The sequence below is a fragment of the Somniosus microcephalus genome, chromosome 3, assembly GCF_052327205.1.
Source record: "Somniosus microcephalus isolate GS21.2 chromosome 3, FLI_Smic_1.0, whole genome shotgun sequence".
Classification (NCBI taxonomy): domain Eukaryota; kingdom Metazoa; phylum Chordata; class Chondrichthyes; order Squaliformes; family Somniosidae; genus Somniosus; species Somniosus microcephalus.
The window spans coordinates 226,544,373-226,564,666 of NC_140989.1; the positions used below are offsets into that span (position 1 = coordinate 226,544,373).

The 20,294-nt window shown below is 44.1% G+C and overlaps 1 protein-coding gene across 18 annotated transcripts in view; it reads right to left on the reverse strand.

Annotated features, from left to right (window-relative positions):
* Positions 1 to 20,294, reverse strand: part of ralgps2 (Ral GEF with PH domain and SH3 binding motif 2) — a 911,087-nt gene that overhangs the window by 319,312 nt on the left and 571,481 nt on the right. For 15 of the 18 annotated variants that reach the window (XR_015077609.1, XR_015077608.1, XM_085982223.1 and 12 more), the window contains 2 exons: positions 13,218 to 13,295; positions 10,803 to 10,908 (listed from right to left, as the gene is read on the reverse strand). Coding sequence is in view for 16 of the 18 variants with exons in the window: in XM_085982223.1 (XP_085838349.1) it covers positions 10,803 to 10,908; positions 13,218 to 13,295 (184 nt within the window). In the remaining 2 variants the exon portion in view is untranslated. Of the gene's footprint in view, positions 1 to 10,580; positions 10,611 to 10,802; positions 10,909 to 13,217; positions 13,296 to 20,294 lie in introns of those variants that run through there. The other 3 variants (XM_085982222.1, XM_085982224.1, XM_085982227.1) reach the window with 2 other exon arrangements.

A 20,294-nucleotide genomic window follows, 5' to 3' on the forward strand; every position in this document is an offset into this window, starting at 1 on the left:
CATAAAAGCAACCGAACGCTGGTCGGTGAGGAGGGTAAATCGTTTGCCTGCCAGGTAATGCCTCCAGCGTCGTACCGCCTCCACAATCGCCTGGGCCTCCTTCTCGACAGAAGAGTGTCGGATCTCAGGACCCTGGAGGGTCCTTGAGAAGAAGGCCACAGGTCTCCCCGCCTGGTTAAGGGTTGCAGCTAGGGCGAAGTCGGATGCATCGCTTTCCACTTGGAAAGGGATGGACTCATCCACTGCGTGCATTGTGGCCTTCGCAATGTCTCCTTTTATGAGGGAGAAGGCTGCGCCTGCTTCTGCTGTCAGGGGGAAGGAGGTGGACTTCATGAGGGGTCTGGCTTTGTCCGCATAATTGGGCACCCATTGGGCATAGTAAGCGAAGAGCCCCAGGGTTCTCTTCAGCGCCTTTGGACAGTGGGGGAGGGGAAGCTCCATGAGGGGGCGCATTCTTTCGGGGTCGGGGCCGATGACTCCGTTCTCTACTACGCAGCCGAGGATGGCAAGGCGCGAGGTGTTAAACACACATTTCTCCTTATTGTGGGGTTCAGCCGTTGGGCCGTACGGAGGAATTTCTCCAGATTAACATCGTGGTCCTGCTGGTCGCGGCCGCAGATGGTGACTTTATCGAGATAAGGGAACGTGGCCTGCAGCGCGTTCTGGTCAACCATCCGGTCCATCTCCCTTTGGAAGACCGAAACCCCGTTGGTGACGCCGAAGGGAACCCTAAGGAAGTGGTAGAGGCGGCCATTCGCCTCAAAGGCGGTATACTGGCGGTCCTCAGGGCGGATAGGGAGTTGGTGATAGACCGACTTGAGGTCGAATGGTGGAGAATACCCGGTACTGTGCAATCTGGTTGACCATATCAGATATGCGGGGAAGGGGGTATGCGTCCAGCTGGGTGTACCGGTTTATGGTTTGGCTGTAGTCGATGACCAGGCGGTGTTTATCGCCGGTCTTAACGACTACGACCTGGGCACGCCAGGGGCTGGTGCTCCCCTTGATGATGCCCTCCTTCAGGAGTCGCTGCACCTCAGAGCTAATAAAAGCTCTGTCCCCGGCGCTGTACCGCCTGCTCTTGGTAGCGACGGGTTTACAGTCACGGGTGAGGTTAGCGAACAAGGAGAGGGGCGGGACTTTGAGGGTGGAGAGGCCGCAGGTGGTACGCGGCGGGCAGTTTAAATTTTGCTGGTTGCAGACTGTGAGTGGGGGGAGGGATCCACCGTAAGCCAAAGTGACACTTTGAAGGTGGCTTTGGAAATCCAGCCCTAGTAGGACGGCAGCGCAGAGCTGGGGCAGGACGAGAAGTTTAAAGTTTTTATATTCCGTGCCCCTAACCGACAGGGTCACCACACAGTAGCCGCTGATGTCTGTTGAATGGGACTTCGCCGCCATCGAGATCCGATGGCGCGTTGGCCGGACAGTGAGGGAGTAGCAGCTCACCGTGTCTGGGTGAATAAAACTCTCCGTGCTTCCGCTGTCGAACAGGCAGGTCGTGGCATGGCCGTTTACTTCGATGTCCATCATGGACTTGGACAGATGATGCGGGAGAGCTTGGTCAAGCGTGACGGAGGCCAGTGTATGGCTGAGTGAGCTGCTGTAGTCTGCAGGTGAGGCGGTGGTCGGGTCTGGAGACAAAACGGCGGCTGAGTGCGGCGAACAAAATGGCGGCGCCCATGACGCGGATCCCCACGAAGTTGGACAAAATGGCAGAGAAGATGGCCGCCCCCACAACTCACGAGGCACTGCTGGCGTCTGTGGCCTTGATCAAAGATGGCCGCCCCCACAACTCACATGAGGCACTGCTGGCGTCTGTGGCTTTCCCCCTGCAGGAGTTTACGAAGTGGCCTTTCTTTTTGCAGCCGGAGCAGGTCGCGTTCCTTGCAGGGCAGCGCGCCCTTTGATGTCTCGCCTGGCCACAGAAGAAGCAGCTGGTGGCCCGATCGCGGAGGTCCGCTGCCGCAACAGGTCCCGGGGGTGGCGGTCCCGATCGATTCCGGGACACCGACGCCGTAGTAGGTCCCAGGGGCGGCGGTGCGAGGGGTATTGCGGCCGGAGTCGGGCCCGAGTCCCAGGGTCGTGCAGCACTGTACCTGGAGTACGCCTCGAGGTCCCGATGGGCCACTTCCAGGGAGCGAGCGAGGGCTGCAGCTGTTTTCAATTCGAGGTCCTCTGATTCGAGCAGTCTTTGCCGTGAGTAGTCGGACTGAAGGCCTTTCACGAAGGCATCGCGGATATTTCCTTCAGTATTTTCTGCAGCCGTTACAGCTTTAAAGTCACAGTCCCTGCCGAGTGTTTGTAGCGCCCGTAAAAATTCATTTACAGACTCTCCTGGCTGTTGCGAGCGGGATCTTAGGAGATGTCTGGCATACATTGAATTTACTGGGCTCCGGTACTGCTCTTTTAGCAGGTTGAGGGCGTCCTCGTATGTAGCAAGGTCCCGGATGAGTGCAAATACTTTAGGGCTCACCTGGGCGGTCAGGACTCTTAGTTTGGATTCCGGAGGCTCCCAGGTAGGATTCGAAACAGCTCAGCCAGTGTTCGAAGTCGAGGGCTGAATTCGCTGCCTGTGGATTTAGATCCAGGTACGGCGGTCGGAGGGCTCGCAGCCAGGTCGGCTGCTGGGGCTGTTGTGGCTGGCCGTTTGGCTGGTCGTTTGGCTGCTCCGATCCACTCATTTCAAAATTTAGCCAATAAAATTGATATACCTATCAATTCATTCCATGAAAAGCGACGAGTTAAGATAGTACCTATAGGTTTTTATTGGCTAAATAACAGAGCCCACCCTCGTGGGTGATCGGTTCCAACAAGGAAGAATACTAGCCAAGCGGTCACCTTTATACCTGGGCAAGCAGGCGGAGCCATGGGTGGAGTCAGCTGAGGTATGCCTAGGTATAACAGCGTGCGTGGCAAGAGGTAACCTTGTGTAGTGATAACAACAGTGTAACAATAGTGCACGGTTGTGAACGGTAACAGTGGTTTACCACAATGTCCAAATAAGATCTCTACGTATTAATGGTTAAAATAGTGTTGGATGGAGCTGGTTGTCAATCTAGTACCAAGCTCCATTGCATTTCAATACGATTAAACTGTGGTGAGTTCTCAACTTGTTTTGTGAAGAGAAGCACACAAATGGCAGATAGGCACTTTCCCACTGAGAGCAAGAAGTGAAAACTTGGAGTTATTACTACCAGGACTCTCTGACATTCACAATGGCCTGGGTGTAGATTGCCTGCACAAGTTCTTAGCTGGACAATGGTGCACTGCTCAGACAGATATTGCTACAAAATAAATGGTTGTTGCCAGTAATATGCAAGAGAGCCTTTCCATTGAACTGTCCAGTGCACGCAATAAGCTTTGCAATCAACAGGCCATATCTGAAGGGATTTCTGGACTGGCTCTAGGGAGCTCTTCAACTGAATAATGTGTTGTAAATGATGACCCTGCAGATGAAGCAAAGCAGTGGAGAGAAGTATTTTGGACTGAAGTGTAAACATTGATGCAAGAACCCTGTGCGACTGAAAGGTACAATTAATACCACTGGACAAAATATGCTAGAGGTCAAAGTCGCCTATTAACTTTTTTTTATATAACTCAGTTTTTTTTGTTTTCCTTTTTTTCTAGGTCTGTCCTTGACACTGTGCAGGTAACAAAGAGGTTGGCAGGCAAACTGTGGTTATTGGCACAGACATTTGCCCATTTTGATTTGTCCAGAGGGGCAATAGACAAAATTTTCCTTCCCGTTTCACTCCTCCTCCCCTCAAATACCCCATTCTCATCTGGAACATGAATGTCAGCCAATCTGGGGATTGAGAGACAGGTTTCCAATGTATGCCACGGTAGACTGATATGTTGTGCAGCTGGACTGTACAAAAGCTGCTTTCTGACACAGTTCATATTTTCAAGAGCTGAAGCTTCTCTTATATCGTCAACCGATTTCGTACAATTTCATTAATCTTCTCCTGTTAAGAAAGACTTAAACCACTGAACAGCCATCTCATCATTCCCGAGAGAGGATGCAGACTAAATTCCTGCAGTCACACAAGTTTATTTTCTGATGTTTAAAACCAGTTGCCAAATGGTTTCAACTTTACAGGACTACAAGGAGCAGCTTTGTTGTTAATGATTATAATCAAATATCTGGACCGTTTTCATTCCCTCAGTATTGGCTGAGCCTGGAGGATTTGATTAAGCTCAGTGTTGGACACTGTACTGGAATAAAAAAATCACTAAATTGGAATTGTTAGACAAAATTACATCACAAAAGATGTTTAAAAAAGATTAACTGGACAGAGCTGTCTGAGAATTCAGACCTCAGCTCAAAGAAATTTATAAGTAACTACCGATCACTGAACTAATTTCAACTGGCACTAAAATAGAAATCTGAGAAAGGCTATAAGGTTGGCTGTTCTGAGAAGTAGAAAACTTCACACCATACCTTTTCAATGCCTGTGGTACAGGTACTTTGAAAAGGACTTTCACTCTGCATGCATCCAAATGGTTTGGGGGTGCTTGATACAAACAGCAAGTGGCAAAAGTAGGAAAACATTCCATTCCCCAGCACTGATCAACAATCGCACTTTGGTCAGTACAAAACATATAACTTTTTATACTTGTGTGCACAATCTTTCCAATCAGTAGTTTCTCAAACCTATAAATAAAAACTGCAACATTTTTGAAAATGAGATTTACCCTTGATTTCGAAAACCCCCCATTCTCCTCAGGCCATGCTTATTTATGGGTGGGCAAGCCTGATCCTCAGCTGATGCACAGAATTATCCTGAACAGTCCTCAGCTTCTATCCTCCCTCCTTTCCCAGGTGATACGGGAAGGGGGCAAAGAGGGGTGTGGGGTGGGGGCTCCTAACAGAAAGATAGTCAAGATTGGGAATGCAGTAGTGTGAGATAAACTGAACCTGCATCACACTCTGCAGTGCTCAGAGATGCAACTTGAAAATCTTAAGATTTAAGACATAAAAAACTGAAGGGCTTAAAAAATGGAATCTGTTTTTGTTAATTTATTGCATACGGTCATACCTAAATAACCAATAACACTGGCGAGCAAACCCTTTATTCTCAGATCAGTAAGGAAAAATAAATTTGAGTAAGAAGCATTTGGCGTTACAAAATGTTCTTTCAAACTACCATGCAAACACTGAAAGTTTCATATGAAGCCTGAGTGCATCTGGAAGGGTTCCTCCTGGTTTGTGTCACATTTTAAATGGATTTTCTCTCTCTAAATTAACAGGAAAAATACACTGAAGTGTAGTGAAACCCCAATTGATGATTATTACATAGGAAATGCACTCAGGTGGACAATGGAACTTGATGTATAATCAGTATTCCCAAGTGTTATATTGCAGAACAAGCTGAGCAAACACAAAATACCCCAAGCAGGTGAGTGGATGACAGAGAACCTTTAATAAAAAGGTGCTGGACTCCAGCAGCTTCTTTGCTGCACAACTGTATTTCTAAAACAGGTACCAAAGGAATGGCAGTAACTGTTTGATGTGAGAAACCATTTTGGCTGCTGAGATATGTACACATGCATTTTTAACCACACAGGTAAGGAACCTTAATAAAAATGTGATGCCGAGTGATGCCAGCCACAACTCCTGCTGGCCTCCCAGACGCAAATCTCGCTCCCAATTCTGGCAGGTCTCCTGGTCTAAAACCCGGAATCCCAACTGGTATCCCAACTCATGAGAAAATATTTGCAGATAATTGACAATGCCAATTCAGTTCCCACATCCCACCCCATAGATGTTAACTCCTATTGGGGGGTACAGTTACCCTCAGTTACCTCACTCAACAGGCAATTTTGCCTGTGCAAGCCTAGACTCATCAACAAACGCTGGTCAAATGCAGACATGCCTTGTTAGGTCTTCAAGCCTTTAGGCTACATCAGTGGCGGCACTGATGGGGAGAAGAACTATGCTGCAGGTGATTTTCCTCATGCCTCATGAATGAAAGGGAGGGGGGTGGGGGAGATGACAGTTCATACTGGCCTCAGAACTGATCCAGAACTGCCTACACTTTAGAAAAAATATTACTTGGTACTTATGCAACGAGGATTGGCTGGCTCTGATCAGCTTTCAGTCTGGTGCAAAGTTGAAGCCATGAATAACACTGCTCTGCAATGCATGGGGCTTTCCTCCTTCCTCAGTGATGTCACTAAAATGGCAAAGCACCCTAACATAATTGGTTTTAATTTGGGTAAGGAATTTGACAAAATTCTTCAAGGATAAATGGATAATGCTATCATGTGACATTGCGCAAAGATAAAAATGATTTCGTACCCAGGACTCAAGTACCTACTTGCAAGTTTCCCTTGTGAACCACAATCCACTCAGCTTTTTGGGCAAGGGCCTGGCCCCCCAGAACCCCCTCCCACCCACCAGCAGGCAGCCTATTGTTGCAGAGCTGCCAACTGCCATGGTGCCATGACTTGCTCCATTAGTCACTCAGCTTCTCCAGCATGTCCCACATGCAGACTTCTTCTGTGTGTCCACTTCCTGTCAGATACTCACATCCTATTCAGCATACATTAGAGAACCCTTCCCCCCCCCCCTCTCTATCCTCAATTCTTTTTTACATAAAATTTGCCTTCTTATTTTCTTCTGTCCTCAAGGGTAATGGCCATCTAGACATGTATTTGCAGGAAGAGATCTGGAAGGTTTAGTACATTATAATATAAACACCAGACCCAGGCAATAACAGACATTACAAATATTAAGCAAGGGAAGGAACACCTTTCATACAAAGTACTCTCCTTTCTCGAAGTAATTTTTAAAAATATATAAAAACGTCATACCTTCCAGGAAAAACTGAAAACTTAATTTATTTCCCTTGGCCATGGCTGCCAATCACTCCACACTCAGCAGGAAGCTGCTTATGTCAACTACACACCTATTACTGAGTAACTCCACAGAGATCAACACTAATCAGCATTCTTTCCACTTTCAGTTGTCAACTTGGAAGTGTCCAAAGCTGTGAAATCAGGATCTGGGTCTCTTGCAAAAAGTGTCAAGTTCCATAACAAGGGCAAGCTTGACTCAATATTAAACACTTTCATCACTACTATTCACAAAAAAAATAAGGGCGATCACCTTAGCTCATCCATCCAGAAAGTCCAAACGGTCCCCTAACATGCATTCACACCGCTTCTCAAATGATTACATAGGAACAGGGTGAGTTTCCATATATATGCTGAAGATACTGGCCTCCTACCTCTCTGCCACTCCTCTCAGCTCCAGAACCACCTCTGCTCCAGCAGACTGCCTGTCAAGTTATGGATAAATCAAAATTACCTCCCACTGTACATTGGTATTTGACCCGCCATAAACTCCACTTCCCTGCCAATGACTCCATCTGCCTTTTCGGTCCTCACTCAGGCTGAACCAGACTGTGCAAAATCTTAGTGCCCTATTTAACGCAGAACTAAGCGTCAAATCTCACATTTGATTTGCCACCAAGATCACTTATTTCCAACCCAATAGCACCTGCATCAGCCCAATCTCCACTGAAACCCATATCCCTGCGGTGGTCATCTTTAGAAACATAGAAGATAGGAGCAGGAGTAGGCCATTCGGCCCCTCGAACCTGCTCCGCCATTCAATGAGATCATGGCTGATCATCCAAATTCAGTACCCTGTTCCTGCCTTCTCCCCATATCCCTCGATCCCTTTAGCCTTAAGAAATATATCCAACTCCTTCTTGAATATATTTAATGAATTGGCCTCCACTGCCTTCTGTGGTAGAGAATTCCACAGGTTCACCACTCTCTGGGTGAAGAAATTCCTCATCTCATCTCATCTTGATTTCTCCTCGCTGGCCTTCAATTGTCCCCATCTTCCATAAACTCAAACTTGTCCAAACCTCAGCCATGGTTGTCATGTTGCCAGTGTGACACGTTATCCCCACTAGGCAACTTGTCAATCTGGAGACAGGAAATCAACCGGGGTGGGGGGGGGGGCGGGGGGGGCGGTTGTGAAGAGCCTGGAGCAGCACATTGAAAGGGAGAGTATTAGTGTAAAGAATAAAAAGCATGACTTAAGAGCAGCAGGCAACAGCAGCAGCAAATACTTTACATTTGAAAACATTTAAGGTGCAAAACCCACAAGCCACTGCCACAAAAATGTCTCCCAAGGCTCCATCCAGCTTTCCCTGATTGCAGGGAATTAAATATCACTGGCAATGGCTGACTTCCAACTTGCATCACCTGGGAGGCAAGGCAGTCAGGTGGGTGAGGCAAAAATGGTGTTGGGGCTTTGGCTGTGTCATTTGACCTCTGATTGCACATATGTATGAGCTTCAACCTGTTTCCAACATTAGGACAGAAATTGCTGGGCAGTCGCATTATTACAATAATGCATTAATGTCGCTCACCATTATTAATTTGTAAAAAATCCAGCACTTCGCGGAGCAAAAGAGATGTGCCATGAGTTCCAATTTTCCGCAAATTGCTGGCTGATTTGTGCCGCTTCGCCGTTAGCCTCACCAAAGCCGATAAAAGTTAATTCTCGCTGTGAAGCACTTCATTAAACTTAATGGTGAACTTGAAATTGTTGGATTTATGACATTATTACGAATGATTCTCACCGCAGTCATTTAAGGCTGGTAACTAATGTCTTAGAGGAGACACAAAACACGACTGGGTTATAATGTCCTCCTCTTATGCTTGTTCTTTTTACATTTTTTCTTACTTTTCTTTTTTTATCTTTCTTCTCTCTACCTTTCCCTCCCTCTATTCATCTTTCTGTCTATATTTCATTTGACTCTAATTTACCCTATTTCCTTCACCATCTTTCGCTGTTATTTTCTCAATCCTTTTCTTTCTTTGATCAAGGCGATAAGCCATTGAGCACAATTTTCATGAGGTCCCAAATGCAACATTGACATTGCTGCACCGTTATTGGATCGACATTCCAGTGATTTGCGGTGCAAATATAGTGCAATGTCAAAGGTGAGCATAAACATCCAATTTACGTGTTCGCAAGGCAGTAGTAAGTTGGCGCAACGATGCTCTCTTGGACTTTAGTACTGCTACTGCCTGTTTGTAACCGCAAATGGGGTAATAGCAACACAAAAATTGTCCCTAAGACTCTCCAGACTTCTTCATAACCCAATGCTTTGAAGTTAGGGATCAGATGCAAGGCTCTTCTCTGCAGCATATCCATTCATTGAGTGTTTCCTTTCTGACTTGGTGACCACAACTCGAAGAAACACTCAAAATATAGTCTGACAATAGCACGATACAGTTTGAGCATGGCTTCCTCAAATTTGTGCTCTACCATTTGGCTGTACAGTTCAGCTGTCTATTTGATTTCACTATTGCTGTTGAAATGATCGCACACGTTGAATCTACTAAAACTTGGGATCCTTCACAATTTCATCCTTAGCTATTTAATACCATTCATGAAGTACTTATGTTGTCCTTTGTTATTTTCGATATGTAGCATTTTATATTTGTCCATATTAAATTACATCTACCATTGTTCAACTCCCTTACAGATTGTCTGCTTGTACATTCCTCAGCTTGTGATTTTTCCATCCATTCACTTCAATGGCAGAAAATTTCAGGTTTGGGAGTATAGATGCAGAAAATCTTGGCCATTTTGTTTAATCCATTTTCTAGTGCCCAAGCTACCTCTACAGACTAAACGGCCCCTCCTACCTTGGTATGCTCTGTGAGTTTGATCAGTTTGATCCAAGTTAACATAAATAAACAATAGAAGCTCCATCCATCCCCAGGCATCTGACTCAATCAGTCTACCTTCTCATTCCTAATTAACACCTTTAACAAGTACCCGCTGCTTCCTACCCTACAGCCAATTTCTTATCCACTTCCAAGTGTTACAAATTTGCATCAGCCATAGATATGTTTTTTTAGCCATCAGCCATTCCCAAAAGCAATCTGAATGCCTGACTTCTTTGGGAGCTGATTCACACTGCCCAGAATCTACTTGATCAATAGTGTAAGCCAGGGCATGTAACAAAATTTGTGTCTTTCACATGTGAATTTCTTCAAACTTTTCAAAAGCGGAGTGAGCAAACACTTGGTGAGACAAGGTCAAATAAGAAATGTTAAGCTGCTTTATGTCACAGTAAGTGAACATACAGAGTAACAGTTATGATCAGATCAACGTGACTGCATAATAATACAAAATAATGAACACACCACACTCGGACAAATGCTTTTCGAAGTCGAAGTACTGTCGGGCTTTTCAAAGTCCATTTGTCTCAAAAAATTCTGAAAGATGTTGTACCTTCCTCTTTAGAATTCATGTTGGCTGCTATTTACTAGGTTATTTTCAGACAGATATTTCCATTATTTTACCAGATACTGAAATTAAACTAATGGCTCCATTGTGTCACGCTTTTTGAAAATGGGTACACGGTTAGCTTGTCGAACGTAAAAAGAAAGCCCTGACAAATACAAATTCAACATTTAAGTCACAATACCACCAATATCCACATCAGCAATTATCCTCATCTAATCAGATATACTAATAATGATTTTCTTTATCGCCCAATCATACATGTCTAGAAATTCATCCATGTCTTACATTTCGCCTGTGGAAGGTCATGTACTCATTGTGGCTTTACCTGAGGAATAAATGTGAATTTCTAGTCAATGTTGTATTTATACCTTTGGGTTTTAACAATCTCTAAATGGAGAGAAAATATAGAACAAGCGAAGTCAGATATGATGGAGCTCCTGTATTATGTGGAAGTCAGGCATCACTCAATGTTATTCTTCTGTTGCCGACAAACAATATTATTGAAACCATTCCCTACCGTAGGCTTTTTGCCTTCTTTCAGTAGCGTCTTCCTTCTCAGAACACCTTGAATTGTAACAGTCCCTGGGAAGAGGTTAACTGCCAGCTCCTCGGATTCCACAGAACTGGCAATAAAGACAAAGGTAAGGTGATAAACAATGGTGCAATGCAGCAAACCCTAGTGGTTCAAGGATATTCAACACTAGTTTCAACCTAGAAAGTGTCATGTTTGCAATTCTTACTTAAAATATGTAAAAACCAGAAAGGCTCAGTTTACTGGGCCACTTTTCTACACAGTTCACAGCACTAGCCACTTAACCAAAAGGATTTTGTCTGAATTCCACCGCTGACATTTCAAATCAGCTGCCTCACTAAATCAGAGGAGACACTGTAGTTTGTTTGTTAAAGATTACCTAACAACTTTAAAACTCACTTTGAGATGTCACTTTATATTGCTTGTTTTAAAAAGACTTTTGGACAGCACTAGTGTATAAAACAATTTCCTGTAAAAGTACATATGACAAAACTGACCATGGGCTAAGTCACCACTAATCAGGAGTTTATTGTAATTATTGTTATACATGATGTAGATATTTCTAACTTTATCTGGACTCTTTTCTGGAAACATTTTATTTCAATAAAGGTGAACTATGGCCCACGTTAGAACACAATTATTTGAGTGCTTGATTATTTGGAAGTTAGAAGAATTTCTTTATTAATCAAATGAAATTGCTTCCAAGAACAAGTCACATTTTCTTTTTTCCTTTCCAATTCTGTCCCATGCTCTCTTGAAGGCACAGACTCTTGCTGGGGTATGGTTTTGTAGGCACTGTAGTCCTTAGGTAAGCTTGCCCAAGTCGGTGGGTGTCACAGAAATGTAGAAAACAACATAGAAAAATAGGAGCAGGAGTAGGCCATTTGGCCCTTCGAGCCTGCTCCGCCATTCAATATGATCATGGCTGATCCTCTATCTCAATACCATATTCCCGCGCTCTCCCCATACCCCTTGATGCCTTTTGTGTCTAGAAATCTATCTATCTCCTTCTTAAATATATTCAGTGACTTGGACTCCACAGCCTTCTGTGGTAGAGAATTCCACAGGTTCACCACCCTCTGAGTGAAGAAATTTCTCCTCATCTCAGTCCTAAATGTCCTACTCCGTATCCTGAGACTGTGACCCCTCGTTCTAGACCCCCCAGCCAGGGGAAACATCCTCCCTGCATCCAGTCTGTCTAGCCCTGTCAGAATTTTATACGTTTCAATGAGATCCCCTCTCATTCTTCTAAACTCTAGTGAATACAGGCCTAGTCGACCCAATCTCTCCTCATACGACAGTCCTGCCATCCCAGGAATCAGTCTGGTGAATCTGCACTGCACTCCCTCTATGGCAAGTATATCCTTTCTTAGGTAAGGAGACCAAAACTGCACACAGCACTCCAGGTGTGGTCTCACCAAGGCCCTGTATAACTAGTAAGACATCCTTGCTCCTGTACTCAAATCCTCTTGCAATGAAGGCCAACATACCATTTGCCTTCCTAACTGCTTGCTGCACCTGCAAGGTGTCACCGTGTTATTTGACTGTGGGGAGACATCATAGACAAGCCCCATCCTCTTGTCACCTGAATCCACACACATGCTCTTTCCAGGAGGGATCACTGGAAAGTCATCAGGAGCAGGAACCCTAGATGATCGGCCCCTCCCCAGCCTGGGGCACTGAAGCCACCTCCAGCACCTTTCCTGCTAAGATCAACTACCGCAACACAATTTGGGAACTGAACCCGGGACCTTCTGGGTCTGTATGACTCTGTTGTACACACTGCTTTTACCTAATGAGGTATTGAGGGAGTTGAAAAATCAATTACTAACTCATTAGTTTTCAGTGAATCGGCTCCTTTTCCTTATCCAGTGATCTCTGCTGGAAATTGTGTGTGTGGAGTTGGGTGACAACAAGATTGGGCTTATCGGTGATGCCTCCCCACAATCAAATAAAGCTTTTTTTTGTGCCAATGCAAAATCTGACTAAAGCAGGATCATTTACATGGAAACATTTATGCTTTTCTTAATAAAATATGTTTCATTATCAAAGAATGTATAATAACATTTCTTCCCTGCATTAAATGCCTCTAAATTATTATACTGCTGAATCATTCGCTTGTACTGCAGCTGTGAAATTCATTTCATTTTCAGCACAAGAAACAAATCAGAATGTGACAGCACATCAAATACAATCAAAACCTTGGGATAAGACATCGACTGAATTAAAGTGCTAAAGGGAAAGGCACTGCAAATTTCAAACCATCACCATATTAGTAAGTTGATTTAAGAGAGAGAGAAAGCAGATTGATTCATCTGTGTTAGTGTCACCCTTCACCTGATTATACACCTTGGACAAAAGAGAAATGTCATCTGTCTCCTTTACAAAAGAGATCGTTACCTGTTGGCCTTTATGTGGCCTCGATAGCCATTCCTCCCAACCCGTGGCACCGGACAGAGAGAATAATAGAACCGGCTCCTGCAGAATTTTTATAGGTTTGAAAAATAGCAATGTTCAAAATATTCTCTTAGTTTTTCATAATCTCTACTTCTAAGTTGCAAGACCACTCCACGGTCAAATAAATTAAACAATTGAAGTAATCTGTCTGTTCTTCTGGTGAGACTCTTCTCCCCTTGCCACCCTCTACTTCTTGGAGGAGCAGGGTCTGGGGTGATTCACTTCCAGGCTTCTGTCAGTGGCATTCTGAATCAACTGACAAAAGGCTCAGTGGAATCCAATTTTCCCTCAGGGTAAGCATGCAACATACATTTGGCATTTTCCAATGTGATTAGGTGTCTGTTGGGGATTGAATTAGCATTCTACTACTTTATGGTGCACTGCATACGTGTAATCTTCCAAGAATTCTTATCACAGAATGCTGATCATTAGTGCACTAACATACTGCCACTGAGGCCTCTTACAAGACTGCTCTAAAAGCAGTAAACGATAAGAACATATCAGTAAAATAATATTGGAAATTAAATACTTAGCACAGAGAAAACACAATAACAAATAGTGGCCCTGTGGAGTCACCAGAGAAAAATCTTTGGTGTTGAAACAAATTCTTAATTGGCACACCTCGCCTGGATTTTGAGATAAATAGCAATTTAAGGAGCGTGGATGGCCCAGTGTGTGGTTTAGCACTGTCCTTTCACCTTTGGGACCTAGGGTCAAATGCAACCCAGGATAAAACTCGGTTTTCTCACTCTGCTGGCTAAAATGAATTTGGAAGTGTCACCCTTATTCCTGGTGGAGGGCAACCAACATAACAAACTGTCAAATTAAAAGCAATCTCAAAAGTCACAAGTGTGGCTAGTGTGGAAATGATTCACACTAGTGCTCAGGAAATGTTATTCTGACTGTTGCGCAAAGTACAGCCATACTCTGCAGCTGGCTGTGCAGTGCCTCAACTGGGAGTGCTCCATCCTTGATAAGCACAGAAATTCACTAAAAATTCACCACAGTATTCTTGAACATATGTGGACAACAAGCAATTAACCTGAAGCTGTTAGAAATTGAAATTCTGCCATATTATGTAGCCATAAATAAACAGACCTCATGCATTAAGTTCAAATGTTCCAGCACGACCATATTTTGAAGACAACCGTTTAGGTTTTTAGACTGATTACTAAGTTCAGCAATTTGATTTATTTTACACAGTTTCCATGCCATTTGCTGCAGCTGAGGTATGGCGGTGTTTTATTATGTACCAACTTGCACTCATAATATACCATCAATTATAGTTTTGCATTAATCTTGACACGAGTCAGTTTTAAGTGTTAAGATAGATGTGTGACAGGATTTCAGTAGAACTATCATAAAAAATGTAGGAAAGTACCAAAAGTCGCTTGTACATTAACAGTCAGTCACGGAAAAGAGTAGTTTTAGTTCAAAACATTGCTTGGTTTTAAGAGTAAAACAATGGTGTCATCAGAATTTTCTTTGGTTGTAAAAACCGTCACCCAGCCTTCGGAGTGATTTACTGGGAGTCTGGCAGTCCCGATTAGTTCTTGGGCCAATCTGAAGTCGTAGCCACTGCCATTTCCTATGAAACCATTCCAAGATGTACATTATCTTTTCACTATGGACGTACAATCCCTCGACACCTCCATCCCCCACCAGGATGGCTTGAGGGCGCTCCGCTTCTTCCTTGAACAGAGGCCCAAACCAGTCCCCATCCACCACCACCCTCCTCCGCCTGGCTGAACTTGTTCTCACATTGCACAACTTCTCCTTTGACTCCACTCAATTCTTCCAAATCAAAGGTGTTGCTATGGGAACCCGCATGGGTCCAAGCTATGCCTGTCTTTTCGTGGGATATGTGGAACATTCTTTATTCCATAGAAAACATAGAAGATAGCAGCAGGAGTAGGCCATTCGGCCCTTCGAGCCTGCTCCGCCATTCAATGAGATCATGGCTGGTCATCCAAATTCAGTACCCTGTCCCTGCCTTCTCCCCATATCCCTTGATCCCTTTAGCCTCAAGAAATATATCCAACTCTTTCTTGAATATATTTAATGAACTGGCCTCCACCGCCCTCTGTGGCAGAGAATTCCACAGGTTCACCACTCTCTGGGTGAAGAAATTCCTCCTCATTTCAGTCCTAAATGGCTTACCCCTTATCCTTAGACTATGACCCCTGGTTCTGGACTCCCCGGCCATCAGAAACATCCTTCCTGCATCTAGTCTGTCCAGGCCTGACAGAATTTTATAGGTTTCGATGAGATCCCCTCTCAATCTTCTAAACTCCAGTGAGTATAAGCCCAATCGACACAATCTCTCCTCATACGTCATTTCTGCCATCCAGGTATCAGCCTGGTGAATCTTCGCTGCACTCCTTCCATGGCAAGAACGTCCTTCCTCAGGTAAGGCAGCCAAAACTGCACACAACACTCAAGGTGCGGTCTCACCAAGGCCCTGTACAACTGTAGCAAGACATCCTTGTTCCTGTACTCGAACCCTCTTGCTACGAAGGCCAACATACCATTTGCCTTCTTAACCGCCTGCTGCACCTGCATGCTTACCTTCAGCGACTGGTGCACAAGGACACCCAGGTCTCTTTGCACTTCCCCTTCTCCCAATCTATTGCCATTCAAATAATAATCTGCCTTCCTGTTTCTGCCACCAAAGTGGATAACCTCACATTTATCCACATTATAGTGCATTTGCCATGTTTCTGCCCAATCACCCAACCTGTCCAAATCGTACTGGAGTTTCATGACATCCTCCTCACAGCATACCCTCCCACCCAGCTTTGTGTCGTCTGCAAATTTGGAGATATTACATCCAATTCCCTCGTCCAGATCATTAATATATATTGTGAACAGCTGGGGTCCTAGGACCGATTCTTGCGGTACCCCGCTAGTCACTGCCTGCCACTCGGAAAACGACCCGTATATTCCAACTCTTTGCTTTCTGTCTGCCAACCAGTTCTCTATCCAAGTCAATACCTTGCCCCCAATCCCATGTGCCTTAATTTTGCACGTTAATCTCTTATGTGGGACCTTATCGAAAGCCTTCTGAAAGTCCAAATACACCACAGCCACTGGTTCTCCCTTATCTATTTTACCAGTTACATCCTCAAAAACTTCCAGCAGATTAGTCAAGCACGATTTACCTTTTGTAAATCCATGTTGACTTTGTCCGATCCTGTCACTGCTTTCCAAGTGCTCTGCTATTACATCTTTTATAATGGACTCTAGCATTTTCCCCACTACCGATGTCAGGCTTACCGGTCTATAATTCCCCGCTTTTTCTCTACCACCTTTTTTGAATAGTGGGGTAACATTAGCTACCCTCCAATCCATGGGTACTGTTCCAGAGTCTATCGAGTTCTGGAAGATGACCAGCAATGCATCTACTATTTCTAGGGCCACTTCCTGGGACACTGGCACCAGTACTGGGGCAGGAGGGAGCTGTTCCGTTGGGACGGGCTTCACTTGGCCAGTGCTGGGACTAGAGTCCTGGCGGATCATATAACTAGGGCTGTAGAGAGGGCTTTAAACTAACTAGTAGGGGGGAGGTTCCTAGAGAGCAAATAATAAAAATGACAACAGAGAAGGTCATAGACTTGGGTAGCAGTGGGGAAATTAAAAACCAGAGCGTGTCAGGAAGGGGCAGAAGGTATGGAGTAAAAGGTAAAGTAATAAAAACGGCAAAAGCAGGAACTAAGTGTCACAAAACATATTTGAAAGTTCTCTATCTGAATGCACGTAGCATTCGTAACAAAATAGACGAGTTAATGGCACAAATAACTACATATGGGTATGATCTTGTGGCCATTACAGAAACATGGCTGCAGGGTGACAATGCCTGGGAATTAAACATACCAGGTTATTTAACGATCAGGAAGGACATGCAGGAAGGAAGGGGAGGTGGGGTGGCTATGTTAATAAAGGAAGGAATCACTGTAATACAGAGAAATGATATTGGGTCAAAAGATCTGGATAATGAAACAGTTTGGGTGGAGATAAGGAATAATAAGGGGAAAAAAACACTAGTGGGCGTAGTCTATAGGCCTCCGAACAGTTGCAACTCTGTTGGACGGAGTATCAATCAGGAAATAGTTGAGGCTTGTAATAAGGGAACATCTATAATTATGGGGGATTTTAACTATCATATTAATTGGACAAATCAAACTGGGCAGGGCTGCCTTGAGGATGAGTTCATTGAGTGTATTAGGGATGGGTTTCTTGAGCAGTATGTAACTGAACCGACCAGGGGGCAAGCAACCTTAGATCTGGTCCTGTGTAACGAGACAGGATTAATTAAAAATGTCCTAGTAAAGGATCCCCTTGGAATGAGTGACCATAACATGGTTGAATTCCATATTCAATCAAAGGGTGAGAAGGTTGGATCTCAAACAAGCGTGCTAAGCTTGAATAAAGGAGACTATGAAGGTATGAGAGCAGAATTGAGTAGAGTGGATTGGGAAAATAGATTAAAGGGTAAGACGATACATGATCAGTGGTGTACATTTAAGGAGTTATTTTACAACTTCCAAAAAATATATATTCCACTAAGAAAAGGGTGTAAAAGAAAATACAGCCATCCGTGGCTAAATAAAGAAATTAAGGATAGTATTCGACTAAAAACAAGGGCATATAAGGTAGCCAAATCTAGTGGGAGGATAGAGGATTGGGAAAACTTTAAAAGACAGCAAAAAATAACAAAAAGATTGATTAAGAAAGGGAAGATAGATTATGAAAGTAAATTAGCAAAAAATATAAAAACAGATACTAAGAGTTTTTATAGTTATACAAAAAGAAAAAGGGTGGCTAAAGTAAATGTTGGTCCCTTAGAGGATGAGACCGGGAAATTAATGGTGGGAAATATGGAGATGGCAAAAACACTGAATGAATATTTTGTATCAGTCTTTACAGTAGAAGACACTAAGAATATCCCAACACTGGACAAACAGGGGGCTATGGGGGGGAGGAGCTAAACACGATCAAAATCACTAAGGAAGTGGTACTCGGTAAAATAATGGGACTCAAGGCGGATAAATCACCTGGACCTGATGGCTTACATCCTAGGGTCTTGAGGGAAGTGGCGGTAGGGATTGTGGATGCATTGGTAATAATTTTCCAAAACTCCCTGGACTCAGCAAAGGTCCCGGCAGACTGGAAAACTGCTAATGTAACACCCTTATTTAAAAAGGGCAGTAGACAGAAGGCTGGAAACTATAGACCGGTTAGCCTAACATCTGTGGTAGGTAAAATTTTGGAGTCCATTATTAAGGAGACAGTAACAGGACATTTGGATAATCATAATTTAATAGGACAAAGTCAGCATGGTTTTATGAAGGGGAAGTCATGTTTGACAAATTTGCTGGAGTTCTTTGAGGAAGTAACATATAGGGTGAATAAAGGGGAACCAGTGGACGTAGTGTATTTAGACTTCCAAAAGGCATTTGACAAGGTGCCACACAAAAGATCATTGCTTAAGATAAAAAATCACAGGATTGAGGGTAATATTCTGGCATGGATAGAGGATTGGCTATCTAACAGAAGGCAGAGAGTTGGGATAAATGGTTCATTCTCAGACTGGCAATCAGTAACTAGTGGTGTTCCGCAGGGGTCAGTGCTGGGTTCCCAACTCTTTACAATCTATATTAACGATTTGGAGGAGGGGACCGAGTGTAACATATCAAAGTTTGCAGATGATACTAAGATGGGAGGGAAAGTAGTGAGTGAGGAGGACATAAAAAACCTGCACGGGGACATAGACAGGCTAAGTAAGTGGGCAGAGATTTGGCAGATGGAATACAATACTGGAAAGTGTGAAGTTATGCACTTTGGCAGGAAAAATAACAGAGCAAGTTATTATCTTAATGGCAAGAAACTGGAAAGTACTGAAGTACAAAGGGATCTGGGGGTCCTGGTGCACGAAACTCAAAAGGTTAGTATGCAGGTGCAGCAAGTGATTAAGAAGGCCAAGGGAATGTTGGCTTTCATTGCTAGGGGGATAGAATATAAAAATAGGGAGGTATTGCTTCAGTTGTACAAGGTATTGGTGAGACCCCACCTGGAATACCGCATACAGTTTTGGTGTCCATACTTAAGAAAAGACTTACTTGCTCTCGAGTCAGTACAAAGAAGGTTCACTCGGTTAATCCCGGGGATGAGGGGATGGACATATGAGGAGAGGTTGAGTAGATTGGGACTCTACTCATTGGAGTTCAGAAGAATGAGAGGCGATCTTATTAAAACATATAAGATTGTGAAGGGGTTGGATCGGGTGGATGCGGGGAGGATGTTCCCGATGATGGGTGAAACTAGAACGAGGGGGCATAGTCTTAGAATAAGGGGCTGCTCTTTCAAACCTGAGATGAGGAGGAACTACTTCACTCAGGTGGTAGGTCCATGGAATATGCTGCCCCAAAAAGCTGTAGAAGCTGCATCATTACATAAATTTAAAACAGAAATAGACAGTTTCCTAGAAGTAAAGGGAATTAAGGGTTACAGGGAGCGGGCAGGAATTTGGACATGAGTCTAGGTTCGGATCGGACATGGCCCTGTGGGTAGCGGAGCGGGCCCAGGGGCCGTGTAGCCTGATACTGCTCCTATTTCGTGTGTCTAATTCTGTTAGATTCTGGAGATGGTTCTGTGATAGTAGATTGGCGGTTAGGATCAGATCAGCCATGATCTTATTGATGGCGGAGCAGGCTCGAGGGGCCGATTGGCGTACTCCTGCTCCTATTTCTTATGTTCTTATGTTCCTTAAGTACCTTGGGATGTAGATTATCAGGCCCTGGGGATTTATTGGCCTTCAGTCCCATCAATTTTCCTAGCACCATTTCCCTACAAATACTGATTTCTTTCAGTTCCACCCTTTCATCAGACCCTATGTTCCCCGGCATCTCTGGGAGGTTATTTGTTGTCCTCCTTTGTGAAGACAGAACCAAAATATGTATTTAGTTGGTCTGCCATTTCTTTGTTCCCCATTATAAATTCCCCTGATTCTGACTGCAAGGG